This window comes from Capra hircus, chromosome 5 (assembly GCF_001704415.2).
Source record: "Capra hircus breed San Clemente chromosome 5, ASM170441v1, whole genome shotgun sequence".
Lineage (NCBI taxonomy): Eukaryota > Metazoa > Chordata > Mammalia > Artiodactyla > Bovidae > Capra > Capra hircus.
This window is the reverse complement of record NC_030812.1, coordinates 113579582-113602183: the sequence shown is the minus strand read 5'-3', so window position 1 is coordinate 113602183 and position 22602 is coordinate 113579582. Positions and strand designations below refer to the sequence as shown.

The 22602-nt window shown below is 55.2% G+C and overlaps 1 protein-coding gene across 1 annotated transcript; it reads right to left on the bottom strand.

Moving 5' to 3' along the window:
* Positions 445 to 21282, bottom strand: PNPLA3 (patatin like phospholipase domain containing 3). The gene is given in 10 exon segments (XM_005709739.3): positions 445 to 1055; positions 1057 to 1114; positions 2584 to 2688; positions 4861 to 4993; positions 7878 to 8072; positions 10979 to 11039; positions 12555 to 12764; positions 16117 to 16182; positions 17459 to 17691; positions 20945 to 21282. Coding segments are annotated over 10 exon segments (1320 nt in total). The 5' UTR covers positions 21132 to 21282; the 3' UTR covers positions 445 to 983.

Below are 22602 nucleotides of genomic sequence, written 5' to 3'. Positions count from 1 at the left end.
TCATGGGGCTCTCAAGTCAAGAATACTGAAGTGGTTCGCCATTCCCTTCTCCAGTGGATTACATTCTGTCAGACCTCTCCACCATGACCCGCCCATCTTGGGTAGCCCCACAGGGCATGGCTTAGTTTCACTGAGTTAGACAAGGCTGTGGTCCATGTGATCAGATTGGCCTATTGTCTGTGATTGTGGGTTCTGTCTGTCTGCCCTCGGAGGCCCTCTCTCAGTGCCTGCCAAGAGTTATGTTTATAACTCCACCAAATATTTAGGATAGGTCAGTACTCTTGCCTGGAAAATCCCATGGATGGAGGAGCCTGGTAGGCTGCAGTCCATGGGGTCGCTAAGAGTCGGGCACGACTGAGCAACTTCACTTTCACTTTTCACTTCCATGCATTGGAGAAGGAAATGGCAACCCACTCCAGTATTCTTGCCTGGAAAATCCCAGGGACAGAGGAGCCTAGTGGGCTGCCGTCTATGCGGTCACACAGAGTCAGACACGACTGAAGCGACTTAGCAGCAGCAGCAGCAAGATGTACCAGAGTGCAAGTAAGTTACTACCTTATAATGCCCCCCAAAACCAGGGGTGTCCTTGGGAGGATGGCACCCCACCTCGCCTGACACTGACTGCTTTCTGTACAGAGAGATGGGACCACAATCCTTCCCACAACCCCCAAAACTGCACAAAGGGCAGCCCAGCTCCCCGCCGCAAGGTCCCTGATCCAAACACCAGTCACCCTAGGAGCCTGCCTTGGGATAGCTGAGTGGGCAACAAGTCAGTCACAGACTCCCCCACGCCGGTCACCCTTGTGCAGTTTCCCAGCCGAGCCAACGATACTCAGAGACGCATATCCTGGGTATCCCCAAGCTCTGCACCCACCACGCACACCAAGAGTAGCTTCCAAGCTCTTTGTAAGACAGAAAGATTGCCTTTGGTTTCAGGACACTACAAACTCAGCACGGAGGTCATTCTGCGTACATCACAGGTGTCAGCTCTGGCCTCTGCGGGACGTCCACAGGGCGGGCGTCCAGGTCCATGGAGGAGCAGAGAGCCTGGCGGTCACCCACGGTGTTCTGGTTTGTGGAGGAAGGCCGTTGGCCGCTTGCTGGGATTTGGGATCTGAAACAAACGAAAAATTCTGACTCAGCCGCTGACCTGCCGCTCTGGTCTGCAGTGTCAGTGGGGATGATGGTCTGAGGTCTGCAGGGTGGCCCAGCCCAAGTCCACCGCCTCCTCGGGTCCCCCATCCCCGTACTGGGCTGACATCACCATCCCAGGCCTCCAAACCTGTGGCCCTCCCAGCCACCTGGATACCTCCCAATGGACATGCACAGGCCCAGAGGAGCCCATCGGTCACCCACACACACACCAGCTCACCCGCCTGGGTGGCCTTCTGCAGCCACACCGCCATCCCCCCCACCCCCTGCTCCTGCCTGCCGACCAGCCTAGAGCTCAGCAGCGCCTCGCAGCTGCTATCTTCCTTCAGACCTGGAGCCTGCGGACAGCACTCAGTCCTCCAGTTTCTCTGGAGAGCAAGCCCTTCCCCTCGCTGGGCCAGTTCTGCCCTCTCTGGGGATCCGGCCTCCGCAAGGCCTCTACTGTCATTTTCCCAGCGCAAGCCAGACCCCTCCATCCCTACTTTAAACCTTCCATGTCTGTTACTAGAAAAACTGGAGGGCTTGTCTCCCAAGCACCTGCCATGTGTCAGGACTGAGCTGGGGGCTCCCTAAAGCCTCGCAGACACCTAATGAGGTGAGGAGGATCAGCCCCAGTGAACAGGGGAGGAAGCCAAGGTCCACGACTTTCAGGACAAAAAATCCCAGAATCATGACTGGAACCAGGCCCTTCTTGCTCTTCATTAGTTTTCAGGATTCAGGAAGTGGTAGCAGCAGTACCCGGACCATGTTAACAATGCAGGTGGCTGGGTTCCCGCCCAAGAGACCGGGATTCAGGGAGTCTACAGTCAGACGGGAATTTGCATTAACAGATGCACACACATTCACACACAGACACACACACAGAGGGGCCCTGCCCATCTCTCCCTGCCTCACCCCCTCCCCGTGCTACCAGTACCCAGAGCCACTCCCTTCAGGCAAACCAATGCTACCTGTCCACTGGCCCTGCCCCTGCTCCATCAGCCAGCTCCTCCCTCCTCTGCCATCAAAATGGGCTCAGTGGGGGACTTCCCTGGCTGTCCAGTGGCTAAGACTCCGTGATCCCAGTGCAGGGGGCCGGAGTTCAATCCCTGGTCAGGGAACTAGACCCCACATGCCACAACTCAAGATCCCACGTGCTGAAACTAGGACCTGGCCCAGCTAAATAACTTTTTAAAAAATTACGCTCCATGGACATACCTCCCAGGGCTTCAGCACACCCTCTGCAGATGAGTCTTGGTCACTAGCTTCCAGCAGGCACCATGGGACCTCTGATGGGCTCAGCTGCCTCCTGTAAGGCAGGGCCTCTGGCACCAGGGGACACGGTCCCTGCCTCCTCTCTGGGACCTGATGACATTCCTAGCATGGCACGTGAGGCCTGAGCAGATGAGAGGGTGCCTAGTGGACCCCCAGACCCACAAGCAAATCACTTACCTGGAGGCGGGGAGCAGACGCACCATGGCTTGAGAACACACATGGGAGGTGACCCACCACAGCCACTGGATGTCGCTGGGCATGTCTGGAAGCCACGTCACCAGTCTGCAGGAAGGAAACGCAGAGACGCACACCTCGTACGTGGGTGAAGACAGGCCACAGCAAAAAGGACCAGAGGAAACCCACCTGAAGGCAGACACCTGACGACACTGCCATCGTGCAGGTACTGCCAGGGCCACTTCTAACCCCAAGCTGATAAATTCCGCAAGGCAAGCTCAGCTAAAAGCCCCAGATCAAAATGAGGCCACTTTGGATTCAGGAAAGCTCAAGGGACTTGCATGGAGATAAAAGGCCTGGGTCTTCCAAGACCCCGCTCCTCCAGGGCAACAAGGACCCTGACACAGCATCTTCTGGTTGAAACACCACCCCCTGCACAGCATCTTCTGGTTGAAACACCACCCCCTGCACCCATATCGAAGGTGCTCGGCCACATGCATGCCCGCAGAGGAAGCTGCCAAGGAGGCCTGACCTCTGCTCTCCAGGCTTCCAAGACCCCAGACACAAAAAGGACCCCACGTCTCGGGCTTCAAGAAATGTCAGCGGCCGACTTCCCTGGTGGCTCAGAGGCAGAGCCCGCCTGCCAACGCAGGAAGCATGAGTTCGAGCTCTGCTCCAGGAAGTCCCACACACTGAGGGGCAACTAAGCCCATGCGCCACAACTGCTGAGCCTGCGCTCTAGACCCCGGGAACTGTGACTGCTGAAGCCCACGTGCCCGAGAGCCTGTGCTCAGCAACTAGAGGAGTCGCTGCAATGAGAAGCCACGCACTGCAACCGGAGAGCAGCCCTCCCTCTCCGCAACTAGAGAAAAGCCCGTGCGGCAGTGAAGACCCAGCACAGCCAGAAATAAAGAAATGTTTTTAAAGTGAAACTGTTAGTTGCCCAGCCGTGTCTGACTCTTTGCAACCCCAGGGACTGGAGCCTCTGTCCCTGGGATTCTCCAAGTAAGAATGCTGGAGTGGGTTTCCATTCCCTCCTCCAGGGGATCTTCCCAACCCAGGAATCAAATCTGGGTCTCCTGCATTAAAAACAGAAAGAAAGAAAGAAGAAAAACCTACTGTATACCACATGGAATACTCAGTGTTATGCGCCAGCCTGCTTGGGAGGGGGTTATGGGGGAGAATGGATATGTGTATATGTATGGCTGAGTTCCTTCACTGTTCACCCAAAACTATCACAACATTGTTAATTGACTATACCCCCATAAAAATGTTTCTGGTGTTAAAAATAAAAAAGAAATGTCAAGGGACTTCCCTGGTGGTCCAGTGGTAAAGAATCTGCCCTCCATTGCAGGGGACGAGGGTTCGATTCCTGGTCAGGGAACTAAGATCACATATGCTACAGGGCAACTAAGCCCGCTCACCACAACTGGAGAAGCTGACATGCATCCTGGTCTGAAAACCAAGCATGACCACAATAAACAAATAAAAGAAGTCATCAAACTACTTTTTTAAAACAAAAGGAAAAGAAGGAAAAAATATGCCAGAGCAGCCAGCCCTCCTCCCAGGGCAAGGCAGGTAACTGACTGTCAGCGCTGTGGAGTGATCTGGGAGGTCCGGCAGAGCCCAAGAACTGAGCGGGATTTTGAAGGACGGCTGGGACTTTTAAGGGCTTCCCCCATAGCTCAGCTGGTAAAGAATCTGCCTGCAGTGCAGGAGACCGCAGTTTGATCCCTGGGTTGGGAAGATCCCCTGGAGAAGGGAAAGGCTACTTACTCCATTATTCTTGGCCTGGAGAATTCCATGGACTGTAGTCCATGGGGTCGCAAAGAATCGGACATGACTGAGCGACCTTCACTTTCACTTTGGGACTTTTAAACAGACAGACTGAAAGACATACTGACTAAGTTGCTGAAAAGAAAATAAACACTAAAGAAAATCTGAAGAAAATGGAGGGAAAACAAATGCCCAGGAATCCAGCAGCCACACACTGTAAGCCTCGGGATCCTTCCAACACACTAGGAATAAATCCCCCTCCCTCCCAAAAACATAGACCTACAAGAAGGGACAAACCTGCAGGAGCAATGAGAAAGGGGCTGGGGTGGCCAGGGGCTCGCCAACCAGGCACCTTTCCAGGGTGTTCCACGCAGACTGTGAGCTCCACCCAGACGTGTCAGGACCCAGGCTCTGCACTGAGCCCCCAGTGTGACTCCACTCACTGAATCCTCACCCTACCCCCCAGCCCCGAGAGGAAGCCAGAAAGCCACGGAAAGCGTTCACCTCTGGACCACAGCAATGGTAGACTCCACGGGCAGCGTGCAGGGCAGCATCACATAGGACAGGATCTTAACTGGTAAGAAGTTGCAAATCTTGTCTATGTACCCATCTTGGCTTCTGACTGCCTTCCTCAGTGCTGAAAAACACAAGTTGGAGGTCTGTTTCCCACCAGCGTAAAAACCAAGCCACCTTCCCCAGCTGGTGCCTGGAATTTCTATAAATCCTACCAATCCTGGCAGCTAAGCAATCAGAAAGTGAAAAAGTGAAAGTGAAAATTTCGCAGTCGTGTCCCACTCTTTGTGACTCCATGGACTGTAGCCTGCCGGGCTCCTCTGTTCATGGGATTCTCCAGGCCAGAATACTGGAGTGGGCAGCTGTTCCGTTCTCCAGGGGAATCTTCCCAACCCAGGGATTGAAGCCAGGTCTCCCACATTGCAGGTGGGTCCTTTACCATCTGAGTCACCAGGGAAGGAATCAGAAGCTATCACAAATGAGGTCAGATGTGGGATGTGCCTCCACAGCCCTTGGATCACCAACAGGACACAAGATCCCTGTTAAAGTGAAGTGAAGTCTCTTAGTCATGTCCAACTCTTTGCGACCCCATGGACTGTAACCTATCAGGCTACTCCGACCATGGGATTTTCCAGGCAAGAATGCTGGAATGGGTTGCCATTTCCTTCTCCAGGGGATCTTCCTGACCCAGGAATCGAACCCAGGTCTCTTGCACTGCAGGCAGACGCTTTACCCTCTGAGCCACCAGGGAAGCCCTTTTAAAGAGTCTCCTTTAAACTGACTCCCTGGAGAAGGGAATGGCAACCCGCTCCAGTATTCTCGCCTGGAGAAGTTCATGGACAGAGGCATCTGCTGGGCTACAATCCATGGGGTCACAAAGAGTTGGACGCAACTGAGCAGCTTTCACTACTACATCACTACTTTATTTATTTATTTATTAAATTTATTTGGCTCTGCTGAATCTTAGCTGTGGCATGTGGTATCCAGTTCCTGGACCAGGGATTGAACCTGGGCCCCCTGCTTGGAGAGCTGCATTGAGTCTTAGCCACTGCACTGAGTCTTCCAGAATGGAAATCCCACTTCACCACTACTTTAAATTACTTTTGGAGGCAGACACAAATGTCTCAGATCTCCCCAGCCCAGGCTTCATGAGCTTTTCTTTGCATCTGCAATTGGATTCCACTCTTCCACCTGGAACCCCTAGCCTTCTATTTTCCCTTTGTGATGACCTCACGATGCCTCAGATCACAATAACCTGAGTAGCTGCTGGTCAGTGTGATTCCTAGGACATTAGTACCTGAGGCCAGAAACAGCATCCCTTTCATCTTTGTTTTATTCAGCTGTTCAGTTCTGTCCGACTCTTTGTGACCCTGTGGACTGCAGCACGCCAGGCTTCCCTGTCCTTCACCATCTCCCGGAGTTTTCTCAAACTCATTTGCATCGAGTCAGTGACGCCATCCAACCGTCTCATCCTCTGTCACCCTTTTCTCCTCCTGCCCTCAATCTTTCCCAGCATCAGGGGCTTTTCCAGTGAGCCAGCTTTGAGTTTTCCCCAAAAGCCTGACTGGAAACTGGATGGTGCACTCATCTGTCCATCAGATAGTTTGTGATGACATGATAAAATACATCACCTTCAGTGAAGGTTCAAAACTGTGGTTTGGGGAGGAGGAAGAAGTTAGGAGGGGCTCCTCAAGAGAGAGAAGGCTTTGAGATGGGAGGACAGACGCAAACAGCATCGTCAAAGAAGAGGCCACCCCTAGGAGTCCCCCTCGAAACCCAATGTGTTTGGACTTTCGAGCAGAGAGCACAGCAGGTTAACTCAAAAGTCAGCTAGAGGACCTCCCTGGTGGTGCAGTGGATAAGGAGCCTCCTGCCAGTGCAGGGGACATGGCTTCTATCCCTGGTCCAGGAGAATTCCATATGCTGGGGAGCAGCTAAGCCTGTGTGCCACACCTACTGAGCCCTTGCGGTGCAATGACGGAGCCCATGCCCTGGAGAAGCCCCCGAAACGAGGAACCTGGGCACCACAACCAAGAACAGCCCCTGCTCGCTCAGGGACAGCAACAAAGACCCAGTTCAGTCCAGTCGCTCAGTCGTGTCTGACTCTGTGACCCCATGGACTGCAGGATGCCAGGCCTCCCTGTCCATTGCCAACTCCCAGAGCTTGCTCAGACTCGTGTCCATTGAGTCGGTGATGCCATCCAATCATCTCATCCTCTGTCATCCCCTTCTCCTCCTGCCTTCAATCTTTCCCAGCATCAGGGTCTTTTCCAGTGAGTCAGCTCTTCATATCAGGTAGCCAAAGTATTGGAGTTTCAGCTTCAGCATCAGTCCTTCCAATGAGTATTCAGGACTGATCTCCTTTGGGATGGACTGGTTGGATCTCCTTGCAGTCCAAGGAGACTCTCAAGAGTCTTCTCCAACACCACAGTTCAAAAGCAGCAATTCTTCTGCGCTCAGCTTTCTTTATAGTCCCAACTCTCACATCCATGCATGACTCCTGGAAAAACCATTGCTTTGACTAGACGGAACGAAAACCCAGTGCAACCAAAAATGAATTAAATAAAAAACAAAAAACCCAGCTGCAATGTTATGTGCCAGCCTGGATGGCAGGAAGGTTCGAGAGAGAATGGATGCCTGTATGGCTGAGTTCCTTCCCTGTTCACCTGAAACTATCCCGACACTGTTAATCAGCTCCACCCCAATATAAAATGTTTCTGGTGTTAAAAGTAAATAAATAAATAAATAAAATAAAAACTCAGCTGGAGTTTGTTTCCCTCTGGCATGGCCGCATGGGAAGGGAGACAGAGCAAGGACCCAGGGGGATGGGAGGTCCATGCGCGGAGGTGGGGGTCCCGACCGACCTGCGCTGGTCACTCTGCCCTGTGTCTTCCCGAGCAGCGCAGCTCGACCGTCACAGCTCACGGGGAAGCCGTCCTTCCTCCTCTGAAAGGGTCACTGACCACCACCGCCTCTGTGCTCCCCCTCCCCGCCCCCAGAGCCAGTACCCATGATGAGCTTGGGCGACAGGGTCTCCAGGACGCTCTCGTCCCAGGACAGCACGCTGAGGCGCACGTGGTCCAGCAGCTCGACAGGCTCAGGCCCCGCCTCCCAGGTGGCCACGCCCGGAAAAGCCTCCAGGCTCCCGGGCTCCGACTCTGCCGGGGACGCGCTCAGGCACGGATGAGGCCCGTCACGGATGCCTGTGAAGGGCACAGAAACACAACCCATCAGGCGATCTCAGGCAGCAGGGCCACTACTTGCCCAGCCACCCTGTCCACCCAGTTAGAGGAAGCGAACAGGCCTGTTATTAGTACCCAGCGGGGATCCACCTGGGAGTAATCCTCCTGGGATCCCCCCTGCTCCACCTCGAACAGGGACCACCACTCCTAACAGGGAGAGCGCGGTGTGGGCCTTTGAAGCTGGACGGATGAGGCGGGCAGCTGGCTCCGTCATGCACCGGCCACGTGGGCTCTACAGCCACATGTGGATTCATGAGGTTCAGAGGAAAGGACGATTTATAACAGCTGAACCACTGGTGAAGCCCAGTGTTCCAGGCCCTGCAGCAGCCACGCAGCTGCTCCAAGCTAAATGCCGAGGAATCAGAAGCCCAGAGAAGCGAAGTGATTTGCCTAAAGTCACACAGCCGACAGGCGGCAGAGTGATATTCGAACCCGGGTCTGACGTCAAAGATGGCACCCTTCCATCACACGACCTTGAGAAGAAGCCACAGATCGGGGAGTGTGTGCCGGCCCTGCCCTGGGTGCCAGGGCTCAGGGGCTGATCCCAGTGGGTGATTCCTGCTCTCACACTGGGTGGGGACAGTGGGACGGGTAGACTTGGATGCCCACACCTCCCCCCGCTCACCTCTCGCTTCCAACCTCGGGTTAAAAGCCCAGGGGCTGGCCCTGCATGCCCCCCGCCTCACTCCCAAGCTACACCTCCCACTTCGACTCCCTTGCATCTATCCAGCCTCTGACAGACACACAGCTCAGCCTCCGGGGACTTATTCTCTCTTAGGAATGTGTCAGAGAATCTGTTTCCAGGGAACACCTGTCCCGCCCCCATGCATCCTCTGCTGAACCCCAAGGAAGCCAGGTTGACTGAGGAAGAACCTGGCTTAGATCCTTAAACGCAAACCCAGCACCCATGCTGCAAGCGTCCAGCCCCACGCCAGGATTTAGAATTATTAAGAATCAGTCGGCATCATTTACTCCAAACTCCTCTTGCTACAGATGTGGAAACAGAGGCTCAGAGAGAGAAGGAGCTTGCCCAAAGTCACCTAGCAACTTCTATAGGGTCCCTCGTTGTCTTTTATTCCCAGGTGGCTCCCAAATTTCAATCCCAGTCCAGACCTGCTTTCTAGAACCTCGAACGCTGACATCACTATGCCTTCTGTGTACATGCATGCTAAGTCACTTCATTCGTGTCCAACTCTGAGACCCTGTGGACTGTAGCCCGCCAGGCTCCTCTGTCCATGGAGATTCTCCAGGCAAGAATACTGGAGTGGGTTGCCAGGCCCTCCTCCAGGGGGTCTTTCTGACCCAGGGAACAAACCTGTGTCTCCCGCAACTCTCGCATTGGCCAGGGGGCTTTTTACCACGAGCGTGATCTGGGAAGGCCCAGTGCCTCCTGCCTAACCACCTAAATCTGTCCCAGGGCACCACACATGGGGATCTCGAGCTTTCCTGCAGTACCCGTGCCCTCCCAAGGGCCCAAACCATGAGCACCGCCCTCTGCTCCAGTCCCAGCCACAGAAGCCAGGGGCAGGACTTCATCCCCGAATCCTCCTCCTCAGGAATCTCTGGTCGGTCGTCTCCAAGTCCTGTCCCCTCGGGCCCCGTCTACCACCCTTGCTGCCGTGACCCCAGCCAAGCCCATGGTGGCCACCTTGACAGAGGATGTTGGCCTCACCCTCTCTGTACTGCAGCCAGGGGCCCTGGCAAAGCTCCCTCTGCCTGCCCTCACCCCTGGGTCAGCAGCCCTCCCTGGCTCCCTATGGCTGTGAGATGCAAGCCCCTCTCCACCTCCACGAGGCCCAGCCTTGCCCCTCTTTCCATTCACCCCCATTCCTGCCCCCCTCTTATCTGTTCCTCTGTCCCCCACCCCCACCATTCATGACACACGCCTCTTTCCACCTCGAACAGACTACCTGTCTGCAGCATTCATGCTCACACCCCCCATGCCTAGAACATGCCTGGGCACCCTCAAAGCATCACTGCGGATTCGCATCCTCCCAGGAGCCCTGCTTTCCCCTGCCTTGTAGAACCCCACCCCCCTTCCCCTAACTGAACCCCAGCTGAACCTACAGCGTCCTGTATGTTCCTGCTGGGCACTGAGCCCTCTGTCAGCCTCCTATTTATGTACCTGGCCCCCTCCCCAATCTCAAGACTAAGCTCCAGGAAGGCAGAGGCTACATCTGTCTATCCACTGTGGAGTCCCAAGCACACAGCCAATTGCTTAGCACCCAGAAGGTATGCAGGAAGCGCTTTCTGAGCAGATAAATACATGTGTGTCCCATGAACCACACCAGCTCCTCGGTTTAGGACAAAGACTAATTCAGAGGATCAGTGACTGTAGCAACCGTTAGGGAAAAATAGCTCGAAACATAACTAAGGCTTGGTTCCACACTAACATTTGAAGAACCCAAGTTCCCCAGCCCAGACCAGGCAGGACCTTTCCCCAGAACACAGCTGGGCTGGTGGGCATGGCCCACACCTGGCTGGAGGCAGCTCTCCTGATGGCTTCACCTGAGACCCAGAAACCGTTTCTCTTCCTTCTTCATCAAACTGAAGTTCACAATTGTTCAAGCAAAACGCAAAACAAAGGAGCTGCCTTCAGCTGGCAGACAGGGACACTGCAGAGGGAAAGGAGCCCCGGGGCTATGGCCTCTGCAGGGTCAGCTCTGCTCCCCAGAGTGCAGGCCGTGGCTGCCTCCATGTCTCCATCTGTAAAACGGGGGCAATGACTTCCTATCTCTCAGGGCCGAGCCAGATGGCCGGTGACTGTACTGAGCACTGAGTGACGGTGCCAGCACGGCTGCCCTGGTGACCAAGACTGAACAGAAAACTTGCCTAAAGGGCGCAGCTGCTGCCCTCACCATACGCACCGTTCTTCTCCAAGAACCTGAGCGCGTCTACGTATCCTTGAAGGCACAGCTCTCCAAGCACCTGTGGACAAACCACGTGATGTGAACCGCAGGCAGTCACTAAGCGCCATTCCGTTCAGCAGCACCCGAAAACGGCAGGTGCCGAGCCAGGAACCCTCCGAGCTCCGAGTTGACGCCGCATGCAGACAGGGCTCTGGGCTCCCAGGAGAAGGCAGCCCTGCTTCCTGGTAGGACTCCGCTCAAACGACACCCGCTCCGCACGAGCCTGGGCTGGCACCCCAGCATGACGGGAGCTGGTTCCTCTGGTCCCTGGATGAGCCTTCATCCTCACAAATACCGGGGCCTGATCTGCTTGTCGTGGGACGTTGGGCTGCCTCCCCTGCACCCAAACCACACGGGCACCCGATGCTGAGGTCCAGCCTTTTCTCTGCCCGTGAGCACGCGCCGTCACGTATCCTGTATGGCATGGCCTTCTTTCTCCCCAGAGAGCTGTCACTGTGCGGACTCTACCAACTTTCTTACTATATTAGGGTGGTAAGGTCCACCACACTATAGCGACAATCAAAAAACAGATTAAACGGGGAATTTCCCGGTGGTCCAGTGGTTAAGACTCCACACTTTCGCTGCCAAGGACTCAAGTTCAATCCCTCAAGAGCCTACAAGTCTCAAGGCACAGCTGGGGGGAAAAAAAAAAAGATTAGACCATCAAACGCAGTGTAATTCTTGACCATGGCTGCCAATAATCATTGGGGGACTTGCCTGGTGGTCGGGTGGCTCCGGCTCTGCACGCCCAAGGCAGGGGTTTTCAAACTCTGGTCAGGGAACTGGACCTTGTGTGCCACAACTAAGACCCAGTGGAGCCAAAGTAATTAATTTAAAAAGAGAATCATTGGGATAATTAAAAAAATAAAACACAGAAACACCCTACTGCCCAGGCTGTGATGCGCTATGATCAGTCATGTCCAACTCATTTGCTCATTTGCCTTGGGATAACCTAGGCAAGAATACCGGAGTGGGTTGCCATTTCCTTCTCCAGGGGATCTTACCAACCCAGGGACCAAACCCGAGTCTCTTGCATCTCCTGCAGTGGCAGATGGATTCAGGCTGCGCATATTGAGCCATAGCCCCTGGAAGTGGGATCTCAGTGGCGACCCCCGCCCCTCTGGTTCAATGGCCCCAGGGGATTCCGGTGCCCAGCAGGAGGCAGCCCTGAGCTGAGTCCCTTTTCAAGGACGGGGTTTGTTGCTGTTGGTCCAGTCAGTGTGGAGAGCAGCTGCTGCTCTGCTCACTCAGTCGTGTCCGACTCTTTGTGACCCTTTAGGCTGTAGCCTGCCAGGCTCCTCTGTCCGTGGGATTTTCCAGGCAAGAATACTGGAGTGGCTTGCCGTTTCCTTCCCCCGACTCAGGGGAATCTTCCCAACTCAGGGATTGAACCCTCATCTCCCGTGTCTCCTGCATTGCAGGCAGACTCTTTACCCAGTGAGCCATCAGGGAAGACTGAACAGCTGCTGGGTCCCCTGGCAAAGAGGGATGCAAAGGGGAGAACAGCACCCCCAGAACTCAGAGCCCCCCTCACCTTGCCATCCGGCGGGAACAGCGACCGGAACAACAGGTAGAGGTTCTCTGTGCAGAAGGACATGTTGAGCTTGGTGAAACCTTCGTGAAGAAAGAACATGGACTTGACTCTGGGGCAGATGTCACTCTCCCCATAGAAGGGGGACACAGTGATGGTCGTTTTGGTATCAGCGAAGGGTATGTTATCACTTATTCCTCCATCCACATATCGCTTTTAAGGGAGAAGGGGAAAAAAAAAAGAAGGACACAGTGTCAGAAGCTCTGGGCTGGAGTTTTCTGCGTGTTTCAGATTAGGGATAGAGACTTCTCAGAGCCACAGGCCGACCTGGTGAGAGAAGAGGGCGTTTGGAACAACTCTTGCAGCAAATCCCCAGTGAGCATTTCTGTGCCAGGCCAGGCTGCAGGCTGGCACTCAGGACTGCCACGTGCTGTTGCGTAGTGTGTGCACTGCACCAGAACAGTGCCGGGTCTAGAGGCACACAGAGGCCCGGGTCTAGGGGCACACAGAGGCCCGGGTCTAGAGGCACACAGAGGCCCGGGTCTAGAGGCACACAGAGGCCCGGGTCTAGAGGCACACAGAGGCCCGGGTCTAGGGGCACACAGAGGCCCGGGTCTAGGGGCACACAGAGGCCCGGGTCTAGGGGCACACAGAGGCCCGGGTCTAGGGGCACACAGAGGCCCGGGTCTAGGGGCACACAGAGGCCCGGGTCTAGAGGCACACAGAGGCCCGGGTCTAGGGGCACACGCAGGCGGGCGCCTGGCCGCGTGGCCGGGCCCAGTCAGGAGCGCCCCCAGGCGAGTCCGTGTAACTCGGCCGGGCCCAGTCAGGAGCGCCCCCAGGCGAGTCCATGTAACTCACACCCACTAGGGGCGCTGCGTGCACTCAGGGCAGGGTGTGATGTAGACCGGGCCGAAAGGAGACAGATGGTCACGGGTTCGATTCCAGAGGCCCGCTGCTGCTTGAGCAATCTTGGACGAAACACTTAACCTGTGGTCCTGACTCTCTGTCCACACCTGGGCAATGAGAACCAGCGCTGGAGACTTAAATGACATGGCAACCTGGGACCTGCGCTCTTAAAAAATGGCATCTTATCCCACAGGAAAGGTGCATTTGGGGTAAGTGCTGTGAGAATCCATTTCCCCATATTCCACGGTAAGCACTCAGGCACTCTGTTGTGTCCAGCTCTTTACAACCCCATGGACTGTGGCCCGCCAGGCTCCTCTCGGCCCATGGGATGCTCCAGGCAAGAATATCTGCAATGGGGGTGCCATTTCCTACTTCAGGGGATCTTCCCGACCCAGGAGTCAAACCCAAACTCTTGCGTCTCCTGCATTGGCAGGCAGGTTCTTTATCACTGAGCCACCTGGGAAGCCCTCCTATTAATGTACTCATAGCCTTGAACAACCCTAGTGCCCAAAGCCAGGCTGGGGCAGGCACGTTTTGCTACAGTTTGGATCGGGTCTGGACCTATGAAACCAACATCCTGAATGATTCCCGAAGCTCAAACCATCATAGCCCAGCTGTCGGTGCCCATGGTGGGGGTGGGGGGGGCCTTCAAATATCACAACTGGGAGGCTTTCCCCAGCCAGTCCTTCCGAAGGGCGAAATGCCAGGGCACACTTTGGCCTACAATGAGTCCCGGAGAGCATCGGGCATGTTCAGGCATGCCTTAGGTATCAGGAGCGTCCTCCCTTGAGGACAGAAGCGATTAGGTGTGCACACACAGGACTAGTTTCTCTATTGTTGCTGTCCGTCAGCATCAAAACCCTCACTGGCAGAAAGGGACTCGGAACCCAACGTCAGGAAAGTTGAGTTAAGGTTGAGATGGGGGGAAGCAAGCGATTGTTTTTTCAATTATTTTTTATTTTTTTAAATTCATGTTTACCGGAGTTTAGGTGCCTCACAATGCTGTCTTAGTTTCTGCTGTACAACAAAGTCCATCTGGTATACACACACACAGCCCCTCCTCTGCCCCTCAAGGTCTATTGTAAAGTCCAATGACTCCTCTGTCGCGTGGGATTTTTCCTCCAGCCTGAACTGTCCTGGAGGAATGTTCTGAGTTTGCTCAGTGGAATCTCAAGAACACTCTGCTCTGGTTTTCAGCAGGTTTTGTCTGAGGACGCTGAGGGTATGACCGTGCGTGCACCACAGCGGGGGCAGCCAAGGGGAAGTGCAAAGATGACAATAACAATGACAAAACAACCCATATTTACCTAATACTTAAGGGTGCCAGGCTCTGTGCTGGGCGCTTCGCTGCATTATTGCAGGTAATTTCCACGGCGGTGCTGCAACCGCACACTATTATTGACTCCCAGTTTGCAATTCAATCTAAGAGTTAAGAAATGTGTCCAAAGACTTCCCTGGAGGCTCGGTGGCTAAGATCCTACACTCCCAATACAGGGGGCCCGGGTTCAATAGCTGGTCAGGAACCTAGACTGGGGACACCACAGCTAAGAGTTTGCATGCTCCAACCGAAGAGCCGGAGTACCGCAACTGAGACCTGGTACAGCCAAATCAGCAAATAAATGTTAGAAAGAAAGAAAGGAACATGTCAACGTGGCCCAGCTAACATGGGCTAAAGCAGACACTCGATTCTAGATTTATCTGCCTGGCAGGAGCTGTGAGAACCGCAGGTGACCAGTTCGTGGCTCCAGGCCTCAGTTTTCTCATCTGTAAATAGGGCCAGCTGTGTGTCTGTCTGGCGGAAGCTCCGGGGCATAAGTGAGGCTATTCACAACCTGCCTCTGCAAGTTGCTTTGCAATGTGAGGCCCATACTGCTGTTAAAGCGTGAACCGAAAGGGCCTCTGAAGTGCCTTCCTGCTGAGACATGGGGACGTCTCGTCTTCTCTCCCACAGCTGTGACAACCTAACCGGTCTCCAGATGTCGCCAGATGTCCTGGGACAGGGAGACAGAATTATCTGACAACCACTGCCCTAGAAGGCGGCTGCCAGGCGGCCCAGCATCCAGCCCAGAGCCTGCAGGACCAACACCTCAACTTCTGCTCTTCCTCCTGAGCCGGTGCTCAGGAATAGCCACATGCGTCTACATGGGTGTTGAACTGCAGCCCTGTCGGCAGCCTCTGCCCAAAGCCATGGACAGAGTCAGAGGCAGAGAGGACTGAAACTCTCAGCTCCTCAGAGTAAAACCTTAAGTGTGTAAATTGACTCTTGAGCATCTTACACTCTTAAGTAGGCCACCGGGCACCCATTTCGGTGCTCAAGTGGAGATCATGTGAACAGCTTATGTTACAGGTAAGCAGCTAATTATCCCACATGAAGTCGGTTTTGCTTCAAGAGAGCTTGGAAGGGGTTCAGCTATGGAATCTCTGTCTGAAGGCTGAGAGGCAAAAGGCTTTCTTCATTTAGGCACAGGTCTCAGGGGTCCAGGGTGCCTGAGCCCAGTGTCTTGTCTTCCTTTTTTTTTTTTTTTTTTTTAAGATGCTTACGAGATCTTAGTTCCTGGACCAGGGATGGACCCAGGCCCTTGGCAATGAAAGTGTAAAGTCTTAACCACTGGACCACCAGGGAATTCCCAGAAACTCAGTTTGAAAGTGGACTTACCACACCTCTGAAGGAAGGGGGAATCAAGCCAAAGACGAGAGGGATGTAGGAGGAACAATACAGGGCCTGCAAAGACGAAAGAGAGTGAGACCACAGCACGGCCCAGAGCGGGCGCCTTTCACTCCCTGGGCCTTTACAAGCCTTCTACAAGCGAGGACAGCAATAAGCCTGAAAGCGCTGCTGGCAGAGCAGGTGCTTTACTGAATGGAGGAAGATGAGCCTGCCCCCACACTTATTATTTCAGCGTGCTTGTGTGCTAGGTCACATCCGACTCCTTGTGACCCCCATAGACGGAAGCCCACCAGGCTCCCCCGTCCCTGGGATTCTCCAGGCAAGAACACTGGAGTGGGTTGCCATTTCCTTCTCCAATGCATGAAAGTGAAGCCATGTCCGACCCTCAGCGACCTCATGGACTGCTGCCTTCCAGGCTCCTCCGTCCATGGGATTTTCCAGGCAAGAGTACTGTAGTGGAACGCCATTGCCTTCTCTGGGAGATTAGATCAGGGCTTTGCAATTACTGACACTCATCAGAATCACCTGGAAAGCTTGGCCAATCACAGACTCGGGGCCCCACCCCTAAGATTCTGATCGGCAGGTTGGAGGCGGGACCCGAGAGCCTGCAGTTCTAAAACACCCCCAGGAGATACTGCTGCTGTGGGTCCCCAGGGGACCACGCTCTGCGTCTCACCATGCTAGTGAGCATTAAGCATGACGTAACACTGGTGCAATGAGAGAAAAGGGCTCCTGTGGGAATGCGCAGGTGCTGGATATCCAGAAAACGCTCCCGGAAGCAAGGTTAAGCAGAAGACGACACTGGCTGGTTATATGCGCCAGGCAGCTTGCTCCTATGGACCCGTGTTAAGTGAAATGACTCTCAAGGCATTCTCACAAAAGATACCAGCCAACCCAAAGGGTATGTTGGTATCGCCGATGATCTCTGTGCTAGAGCCAGGGGACAGAGGTGACCAAGACACGCTCCCACCCTTGCGGGGCTTCACTGGGCGGGTCCTCATTAAGCAACAGGCATCGTTGGGAGGAGGGCCACACACATAAGGTCCCTGGAGCAGGAGGTTATAAACCAAGTCGCGAAGGAGAGGGAGACACTGTTCGAACCTGACGCTGTCTGGGACACCCCAGGTTTGCACATGCTCTGGACCAGCCCGCTGGAGGCACACAGCTTACACCACTCTGGCATAGGAAGCCAACCAGCATCACGGCCCGCTAGGCTCTCCTGCATCTTAAGTAAAAAATGGGGCAGACTGGCTTACAACAGCCCCTCCCTGTGTTGCTTCCAAAACAAAATGGCCCTTCCCACCGGACAGCACCCAGGTAAGCCGCTTACGTCCACGACTTCATCTTTGGAATGAAAATCCGACACCAGCACGTTTTCTCCGTCGGACACTCTGGTAAGCGAGATGACCATCTTGCCCGAGACGAGCTGGTGGACGTTGTCAGGGAGGTGTCTCCGGAGACCGTCTCGGATGTGCTTGCTCAAACTGAAGGCCGGGTGAAGGATCCCGATGTTCCGGCTCCTGGCACTCCGGACGAGGTCCATGAGGATCTGCACTGTCTGGTCTGGGTTGGGGGTGAAGTGGGGGGTGGGCAGGGTGGGGAAGAAGGGAGGGGTGGGGGTGGAGAGAGAAATATGCAAAGGAATGTACCGCCCTGGAGGTGGGACCAGAAACCTGATGGCAAGGAAGCTGCCAGCCCTCTGCTTTGTGTAGGCCTGGGCTGCCTGATCTGGCCGGTGGTTCCTGAGCCTGAGATGTGGTTAGTCCACACTGATGGGTAAAAGACAGAAGGGATCACAAGGGCTTAGAACGACAGTAACAACAACAAAAATGTTGACTATCTCATGGATAATGTTTTGTATTGATTAGATGTGAAAATGGTAGTATTTTGGCTATACTGGGATAAATAAAACACATTTCACTCATGTCTTTTATTTCTTCCATGTGATTCAATGGACATGAATTTGAGCAAATTCCAGGAAATACTGAAGGACAGGGAAGCCTGGTGTGCTGCAGTCCATGGGGTGGCAAAGAATCAGACACAACTTAGTGACTGAACCACAACAAGTAGGAAATAAAGATACACATAATCCTGTTGGTCAGAGCCGTTCTTGAACCCACCCCCCCCCCCCCCCGGGCCAGAGGAACGAGCCTCCAGAGGCCCAGGGAGCCCTCTCTTCATCCCTCCATCAAGGCCAGATGCCAGGAACCCACAGCATCAGAGCTTGAGCATGGATGGGCCTAACCCTGCAGGGAGCAGAGAGCAAGCGCAGAGTGGGACCTGAGTTTGAATCCCATCTCTACTGCTTACTAGCTGAGCAACTTAAACACGTTACATCACTGCTTCTGAGCCTCAGACAGTATGTTTTTAATGTGGAACAACACTCACCTACATTTTGGAGACAGAGAAGGTTAGGTACACTAAAATCTGTACACGGTCAGCCCAGAGGAAGCACGTCATAAATAACTAGACTTAACTTTCAAAAACATATTTTCTTATTTATTTGTCTGCACCAGGTCTTAGTTGCAGCACACGGTGTGAAGATCTTCGATCGTCATTGTGGCATGCTAGTTCTTCCAGTGTGAAGTTGCTCAGCCGTGTCCGACTCTTTGTGACCCCATGGACTGTAGCCTACCAGGCTTCTCCGTCCATGGGACTTTCCAAGCAAGAATACTGGAGTGGGTTACCATTTCCTTCTGCAGGGGATCTTCCTGACCCAGGGGTCGATGCAGCATGCAAATTCCCAGTTGCAGCATGAGAACGCTTAGTTGTGACATGTGGGATCTAGTTCCCCAACCAGGGATGGAACCCGGGTCCCCCGCATTGGGAGCATGGAGTCTTAGCTACTGAACCACCAAGGAAGTCCCGAGACTTGACTTTTAACCTCTGGAAAGGGAAAGAGTCACTCAGCCTCGTGGCTCCTCTGTCCATGGGGATTCTCCAGGCAAGAATACTGGAGTGGGCTGCCATGCCCTCCTCCAGGGGATCTTCCCCACCCAGGGATCGAACCTGGGTCTCCTGCAGTGCAGGCAGATTCTTTACCATCTGAGCCACCAGACACTTTTAACCTCTAATGCTACAATTGCCAGACCGTCTAGTGGACACAGGGCCCATTCATGCTCCACCTGACCTCACTCACTGCCCTGGCAGGCAGTGCCAGTCCGAGCCCTGGTCATCCATGGATGTGGGGACACAGAGGGCCCGGACACGCCAGCAGGCCCTGACCCACTTCCGACTCCACTGGGCTCTCCCTGCACATGTGGCCCTTTTGAGCCCAGACAGAAGGTACACGATTGCACAGAGCTGCTTGGTTCTGCCAGGCTCTCCTTCCAGGTCAGCCCTGGTTGAGAGGTGTGCTCAGGAACCCTGCCCAAGCCACAGGCCCTGGGAATGCTCCCCGGAGCTCCCCAAAGTCAGAGAGGCAGTTAAAGCAGAAAAGCAGGGCTCCCACACCCTGCGGAGCAGTTCTTGCCAAAACCTCCAGACCCTTTCGGGGGCCTTGGTGGTCCCGAGCCTCCCCCTGCAAGCCCAGCCCCCCCACTACACCTGTCCTCTACCTGTGAACCTCCTCCAAGCTGGAGTCGGCCGACTTCTGGTGCTGGGGTCTGTGCATCTGAATCAATGAAACATTTGACTGTGTGGATGTCTCCAGGTCACAAGCCGGAGACACAAGGGTTGGCTTTTATCACAGCTCAAGTCCAAGCTGCGCAGACTGTCTGCGTGTCCAGTCTAGTCACCCCTGAGGTCACGCTTCCTGCTCTTTGCCCCTCTCCCTCTCAATGGAGACAGTTGCCAGCGTGGCCTCTCCCAATCCCCACCTTGCAATCAGCCCAGGGTCTGCTCACTGATCCTATCCAATGGCAGGGCTGTGAGTACTGGCAAGGGATTCCTGGCCTCCAGGAACAGTCACTTCCTGCTGGCAGTGCCCAGCACGGGTAGAGCAAAAAGTAAACTGTTGAGGAAGCCCAGTAAAACAGGGGCTGGTGAAAAGAAGCTCTATCGCCCAGTGTGGGCGCCAACAGCCTCACTCGCTCCAGGCTCTGCTCCCTGGCCAGAACCACAGGCCAAGGATGCCAGGCCCTAGTAATTCAGGCCCACTGGCCACCAGCCTCGGTCCTCCAGTCCCCACGTGGACGGAGACCTTCACTAGGACAAGATTCAAACACCCAGGGCACTGTGCAGGGACGTGGTGGGGAGGATGGGATGGGACTGTCCAGTCCCCAAAAGGGTCTCAAACACCAGGAAAGGAGGAGAGGAGACAACTTTGCTAATTCCTCTCCTCTCCCCAAAACATCTCTCCTCAACCCCCTTTCACCCCAAACCAGCAAGCTGCCTTCTACCTGAGAGGCACCCAGGCGCCCCCCAGTCCCCAGGGTTGGGCGGAGTTCAAAGGCCCTCGGGGGCGGTGGAGAGGGGGGTGTCTCAGCCCCTCGAGTCCCCAGAGGGAAGAAGGTACCCATCCCTGCCTGGGACAGAGCCCCAGATCTCCCTCCTGGCCGCACACAGGGCAAATGGGAACTCCGCTCCCCCGACCCCGTGATGCCCCCTCCTCCCCGTCGCTCCGAGACCACCAGGCTCTCAGTCCCGGAGTGGAGAAGGGGGCTTCCTCCAAGCCCGGGCGCCAAAAGGGAATTGAGAAGAGGATGCGCTCCGGGTTTCCACGCCCCGCTTTCAGGGCTCCCCGAAGCCGGGCAAAAAAAAGATGCACTGGAGGAAGCAACTGTTTGGGGGAGAGCCCGGGTTTACCCCCGCAGGGCCCGCTTCCAGCCCCAGCTCCCAGCGCGCGCCCCATCCCGGCGCGGAGCCCGGGACCTACCCAGCGGGATCCCGGAGAGGAAAAAGGCGCAGTGCAGCGCGCCCGCCGAGGCGCCGAAGAACTTGCGCGCGTGGCGGAGGAGGTGCGGGGCGCGCTCGCTCAGGCAGCGGGTCACCCCGATGTAGTATAAGCCCAGGAAGCCGCAGCCGGCGAAGGACAGGCTCCAGCCGCTCTCGGGGTCGTACATAGCGGCGGCAGGTTGGGGCGGTGGGGCCGGGGTCCGAGCGCGCCCCGGCTTGGCCCGGCGCCCACCCTGGCTCTCCGACGGGCCTGGGCGCCGCAGCCCGGGCTATTCCCGGCGCGACGTCACCGACCCCGGCCCCGCCCCGCTCGGACCACGCGAGCGAGCCTCCCGGCGGCCCAAGGCTGGTAGCGCGGCCACCCCGCCCTCCCTGGAGGCCGGGGGCTGGGAGGGGTGTGGACCCGGCGGAGAGGAGAGCGAAGACCTGCGCCGGGTGAGGGTGGGGGAGGAAGTTCCCGCAGCTCCTCGACAGTGGAGATCGAGCGCTTCTTTGCCGGTTCCTTTTCACCGCTTAAACCAGTTAGAACGTTACAGCTGCCTCCTTAACGTCCTTTGTTTAAATTTTAAAAAAAAATTTATTTTTTTCAATTTCGGTAGCCCTGTGTCTTCTTTGCTGCCCCAGGGGACCTCTTCACTGCAGCGCATGGGTTTCTGCGCGCGCAGTCCCTAGGCACACCGGCTTCAGCAGTTGCAACACTCAGGCTCAGGAGCTGGGGCGCGTGGGCTTTCAGGACGCCTGGGTTTCAGTCATTGGGACCCAGGGGCTTAGTTGCTCCGCAGCGGGTGGAATCTTCCTGGACCAGGGATGTAACTCCTGTGGCCTGTGTTAGTGGGCAGATTCTTATCCACTGAGCCACCATGGGAGTCCGCCACTTAGGTTCTTAATATCCTTCTGACCGTGTATTCATTTACCTTTTTACAAAAGGAAGCAAGCTTGCAGTATTTTTACAGGAGGAAGCAAGCTTGCAGTAGGCACCAGGATCTAAATGGAATTTTATGTTTTTGACTTCCTTCAAGTTTTTGCATGATGTCTTCGGTTCACGGCAAATGGTGGAGATTTTTCATCGAATGATAATGACATGAAGGTCCCTTTCAAAAATTCACTTCTAAGTCAAAATTGTACATAACAGGTTCTTGGGGGGTGGTGTGGGCTGTGCAGGATCGCGCGGTTCCGGAGGCTCAGGCCTGGGTTACTCCTTGTACCCTTTAGGAAGTGCCCGGAATCCCCTTGGGCTCTGTGACTGCGCTGCATGGAGAATTCCCACAGCAGCCCACAAAGGGAGGTTAGGCTTTTGCCCAGAGTTGCACGGCCAGCAGCCAGGTTACTGGGCCATCCCGCCCACTGTTTTGTGGACAGGGGCACCCCCTCCCGGCTCCACCAAGCCCATGTTGGGTGTAGAGTGTGGGCCTTGGGATCAGACCTCCCCCTCTGTGTAATCCTCATCTGTAAAACCACTGGTGGAGATGCTGCCAGGATTCCGAATGTCACCTATGGCCTGGACACATCGGTTATGCATGACCCCCCACCCACAGAGTTTCCCAAGTCTGAGTCATCCCCTGCTCCAGCTGAGCCTGTGCCTGGAGGTATGGGGGAGGGGCGTGCCAGGATCTGAGCAGAGGCTGAGGCTGGGGTGCT